The 5493-nt window shown below is 37.0% G+C and overlaps 1 protein-coding gene across 1 annotated transcript; it reads left to right on the top strand.

The window, feature by feature from the left end:
- Nucleotides 1-3657: 3657 nt before the first annotated feature.
- GJA9 (gap junction protein alpha 9) lies at nucleotides 3658-5220 on the top strand. The gene has a single exon (XM_089494313.1). It carries the CDS (start codon nucleotides 3658-3660, stop codon nucleotides 5218-5220), a length of 1563 nt encoding a protein of 520 aa, XP_089350439.1.
- The last annotated feature ends 273 nt before the right edge of the window (nucleotides 5221-5493 follow it).

Genomic DNA, 5493 nt, shown 5'->3' with positions numbered 1-5493 from the left:
CGTGACATTGTGTTTATGTTGCAGTGCCTGTCAATATTCAGGGGTCACAGAGATGGAGGAAGAATGGGTTTGAACTATATTTAGAACCAGACATATGGTATGCAGATAAAGAGCAGACACAGTGACTTATTGGTGGCAGAATGTCTATACATAAACATCAATAATGTAAATTAGGTTTACATGTATTTTGTAACCAACGTGTCAGATAATATAGCCATCGGATATCTGCATTTGATGTGAGGTCACAGACTGAACCATGCCATCTGCATGTCTCCTATAATGTTTCCTATAGCATCATCAAGGTACATGCTGATAGCAGTTTAGAGCAAAAGTACTAAGAAGTATAAGTATAGATCGAACAGAATGTGTTCCTATCTTGGGTGAAATTTCACCATAAAACCTGACTTGAGTCACCATTAATAACGAAAAGTTCTGAGTCTTATTGGTGCCTCAGCTTTCAGAGAGCTCAAAACAGGTGGCTTGATTCACTAAAAGAAAAATGATAAACTTGACTAATTTTACTTGACTTGAATCTCAAGCACTCGCATGCTACAAATTGATAAGCAACTCCAATAATCATTAATATTCTAGTAGGATGAATGTGAGCGTTGGTGTCTTTTAAAAGAAAATTTCCACAGCAGAGTAAAGATAAGGTTGCCAATCTACAGAGGCAACCCATCTGAAGCAGCAGCAGTCTGGGTAACGAGGGCTGAAGTGGAGATGTAGATCACAAGGCACTGAAATATTCGGATGATTGAAAAGCTGGACTTGGATACCTCTGAATGGGAAGCTCCAAGCTTCAAGTTGATGTTGCCCTCACTGTACTAGGAGGGCCGGTTCCAGAAGAGATGTGTCTGGAATGGAGAGCCCTGGAATTGTCCCATAATAAGCAAGCAAACTTACCCATTTTAAATGCCTAACACTCCTACAGGCCTGATATGTGAGTTTGCATGGTCTACTGCATCGTGGGTGAGCTGTTGTTACTCCTAGATGCTTCCACTTCACAACAATAGCACTTACAGAAGACCGGGGATCATTAAATATGGCATATTACCAAATGCATATTGTGCAAACATAGCTGATCAGCATAACAAAACTGTGAATCACAGCAAGGTGTAATTTCTTCCTTGGATTGGTTAAAATTTCTTTCAAGGTGTTTTGATTCTTACCTCTTAGCCACTCTAGGTATTCAAATATAACAATGTCTGCTCATAACAATGGAACAGCTTGAGCTCATTATCAACCAAAGAATAAACACTAAGCGATAAGCTTTTAGATGTTCTTTATTTTTCTTCTTGTATAAGTATTTTTTTCTTGCTGTAAACATGAACAAATGTACTATGTTGAAAAGAAAAGCAACATAAATCCAAAGTATTTCAAACTCAAGCTGTTCAAATAGTAGCTGGTATTGCTCAGAAAGTGGGAAAAATCATTTTTCTTTCTTGAAGCAGTCAAAATAATCTCTGCATTAACCACTACAGAAGTTCTACTTAAATTTAGCACATTCTTACAAATGGAAGTCCAAACACACAAAGCATTCCAGCGCTTTACAGCCCTAATATGCTTCTCTATTTAAAAGAGAATGTATGAGATTTACTAATACTCTCTAAATTCTATGTAGAATTTGCAAATGAAACTAGATATCCATTCGTAGCAGTTTCCTTGGTACTGAGGGTAAAAATGAATTCATATTCTTAAAAATCTGAAGGGTTTACAAGGCAAAATCATGTTGCAAGCTACTGGAATACAATTGGTTACCCAAACCATTCCTATTTAGCTGGGGGGCATGTCAAGCTGTCCACATATCGATTTTTACATGCTGACTATAAGTTGAACACACAACATCTATCTTTCCTGACCTAATCACGATGAATGCTTCACAGCAAAGGAAGGGATTCACTTGATGGACGACCACCTGACCAGCAGCACCAGAAAGGGTATTTTAATAGTATTTCTTAGAATGTTAACCATCGCCTTTAATATTTTGACTGTATGACCCTAAGTATTTTATTGTTTGTGTTTATGTACAGTATATGTGTTATACTCTGTTATTCTACATCCCTACTCCAAAATGCAATAGACTCCTTTCGATAATGCATTTAACGTTCTGATTGTTGCCACATTTAAAATATATCCACAAACGAACCACAAAATAAAATTAACAGGAGTTAGTTGAGTTTTGTGTCAATTTTCCCAAAAGAATGTTCTATATTATCGGGCGTTCTCCAGTGATTTCTGTTTCTTTCTGTTGAAGGTCGGGAACACATTAGACTGTTGAGTACGGGTGGTTGATGACATAATAAAGTAAGCCCAACGGTCAATAGATAATAAAAAAATATTTAAGGAGTGTATATTGTAAATGTATATTTTTTTACATATAAAAAGTTGCACGATATGTACAACTATTCTTGCCCCTATTCTGGTCCCTTAACAATCATAGTCTTTAGTACAATTTTGTTCTAGAGGTCATATAATAATTTATTATATTTAATTTATTATTAATAATCATTAGTATATGTTGAAAATCCAATTTTGGTCCTAGAATATACTAACTGCTACTAAGTGCAATTTTTTAGAAAAGTAAATAATGGTAGTTCTCAACACTTTATGTTGTAGCTTTGTAACAACATTGGGTTAAAGACTGGCAGTGATATGATATGGATGATTGTATTATTCCCAGATAGTAATTCTTCTGAAAGTACCATTTTTACCTACCAAAGACAGCAAATAAAATTGAAACATATACTTTCTAAAGGAAAGTGAACAGATGGATTGCATTGTGTACTCCTAACTCTCAGCTATTTTTTTATATACTTGACACTTTAGCCAATGGTAAATGGCTAAAATCAATCTCAAGGATTGGTTATTCTGTTATCTTAAATGAAGTAATGGAGGTCCAATTCTAAGTAAATAAACAACATTGTGTTATCCCAATTGTTTTTCTAAGCTTGACTCTATGGCAAGAAATGAAATGCCGAAATAAAGCTTAAGGACTGGTGTTTCGGTAAAATAAAAGTACTATCCTAACTGGGAGTTGTGTGTGATATAATATATAAACTTGATAATAGCTCCAGGTGGAGAAGAACTTGGGTAAGAAATCGAACTTTAATACACAAACACAAAAGATAAGGAAGAGTTAGACTATCGGTAATTTAAAAATGGGAGAATATACCATAAAATCACATGTCACATGGCATTTCTAATTTTGTATCCAAATTAAAATGTCACATGCCACATTTATTTGTACATGAACCCCTTTATTTAAGTGTCTTGGTATACTGATATTTTATAGTCCAAAAGGACATAATACTCTACTGTAGATTTACAAGCACCATGACGTTCCAAAATAAGGTGATCCTTATCTGAGCATTTTATATCGTTTGTGTAATTCTAATGCTTTCCAGCCAATTTCCAGTCATGAAGCTATAAAGAAATGACTTTACATTACAATTACCGGTAATATGATTTTATTTAGTATTATTGTTTACTTATTCCTTACCTTGTCTGTATGGTTACAAACTTGGATGGTGTAAAATACATAATATTATATAAATAACTATTTTTAAATACATTTTATACTTCTGCACTGATGAATATTACCCTTTTCTAAATTGTATGTTTCTTTATACTTTGCAGTGTTGAAATGGTGGACTAAAAATGGGAGACTGGAATTTCCTTGGGGTCATCCTGGAGGAAGTCCACATTCACTCCACCATTGTTGGAAAGATCTGGCTTACAATTCTGTTTGTATTCCGAATGCTTGTACTGGGAGTGGCAGCTGAAGAGGTCTGGAATGATGAACAGTCTCAGTTTGTATGCAACACAGACCAGCCAGGGTGTAAAAATGTCTGCTATGATCAGGCTTTTCCTATATCTCTGATTAGATATTGGGTCCTGCAGGTCATATTTGTGTCCTCCCCTTCTCTGGTTTACATGGGTCATGCCATCTATAGACTGAGAGCCCTAGAAAAAGAGAGACACAGTAAGAAAGCTCAGCTGAGAGGAGAACTTGAGAGTGTGGAATATGAGTTGACTGAGGACCGCAGGCGGTTGGAGCGTGAACTAAGACAATTGGAGCAAAGAAAACTTAACAAAGCTCCTCTACGGGGCTCTCTCCTTTGCACATATGTGATACATATATTTACCAGATCTGCAGTTGAGGTTGGATTCATGTTTGGACAGCATATACTTTATGGAATAGAGATGAAACCTCTATATAAGTGCCAAAGGGACCCTTGTCCTAATGTGGTTGACTGTTTTTTATCCAGACCTACCGAAAAGACAGTGTTCATGTTATTTATGCAATGCATAGCCGCTGCTTCTTTGTTTCTCAACATTTTAGAAATTGGCCATCTTGGGTTGAAAAGGGTCAGAAAAGCATTGCTGTTACGATACAATATTAAGGATGAATTTGATGATTTTTATGTAAGTAAGCCAAAGAAACATTCCATCATAACTCATACGTGTATAGGTACATCTTCTAGTCCACAAAAGACCCTCCCTTCAGCACCCAGTAATTATACACTTTTGATGGATAAACAGAATGATCCGGTTGTATATCCAATTTTGAATCCACCATGTGGGTTCCACCCAATTGGGGATGCACTCACTGAGAATAGTAATACATGTGCTAATGATGAGCAAGAAACCAAATCTGTCAATGAGGTGAACTCTACAAACATAGTAGAGAGTCACTTCCACAATACAAGCTCCAACAATAACGAGAAAATCAATAAAGTGCATGACCCTGATCCTAAGGGAGCAAAAAAACATGCAGAACGAAGAAGTGGTTGCATAAGAAGTACTCGTTCAAGTATAGAAAGTACGCTTGGTCTACAAATGGGAACAATGACTGAAATGCCATCTGAGGACACAGAGGATTGTTCCATGCAAAATATTTCTTACTCAACAACTAATGCAGTCCATAAAACCAGACGGGTCAGTGCTCCCTGGAATTGCTCCAGAGGTGGATTTGTTCAGGATTCTGTAAGCTGCAGCAGAGGACGCTCAAGCTTCAGTGCTAATAGATCATGGGCACTATCCAAGTCTGAACTTCAGGGAGCTGGCAGGCCAGTTACTCCGGACTCTGTAGGAGAGTTGAGTTCAGAATACAAAGAGAATAAGGCATATGATGGGCCTGTGACCTTCTCTCCATCTCGGCGGATGTCACTGGCAAGTAACGCCAGCAGCCGGCGTGTTACCACTGATCTGCAGATCTAACCGTTAGTTAACTTACCTGCCCATTACACCCAATTCCAGACAAGTATAACACTGGTTTAAATATAATGGTTCAATTCAATGGCTTGTCTAAACTTTCATTAATTTTAATGGAGGTGAAAAATGCATGGGTTTGTAATTTAATGAGCTATCTAAAATTAAATTACCAGGGGTAAATCCACACAACATAAAAAAATACACAATCAAAGCCAGGGCCACCATCAGGGGGGTAGAACCATAACAATTGTAAGGGGCCCGGCTTTCCTTGGGGTCCAC

This window comes from Sceloporus occidentalis, unplaced genomic scaffold, assembly GCF_023333645.1.
Source record: "Sceloporus occidentalis isolate IW3139 unplaced genomic scaffold, rSceOcc1.0.p SCAF_71, whole genome shotgun sequence".
Lineage (NCBI taxonomy): Eukaryota > Metazoa > Chordata > Lepidosauria > Squamata > Phrynosomatidae > Sceloporus > Sceloporus occidentalis.
This window is presented reverse-complemented; position numbering and strand designations above follow the sequence as displayed.

Excerpts from the sequence above, each read along its gene's own strand:
- GJA9 (XM_089494313.1), top strand. The coding sequence starts at position 3,658 with ATGGGAGACTGGAATTTCCTTGGGGTCATCCTGGAGGAAGTCCACATT.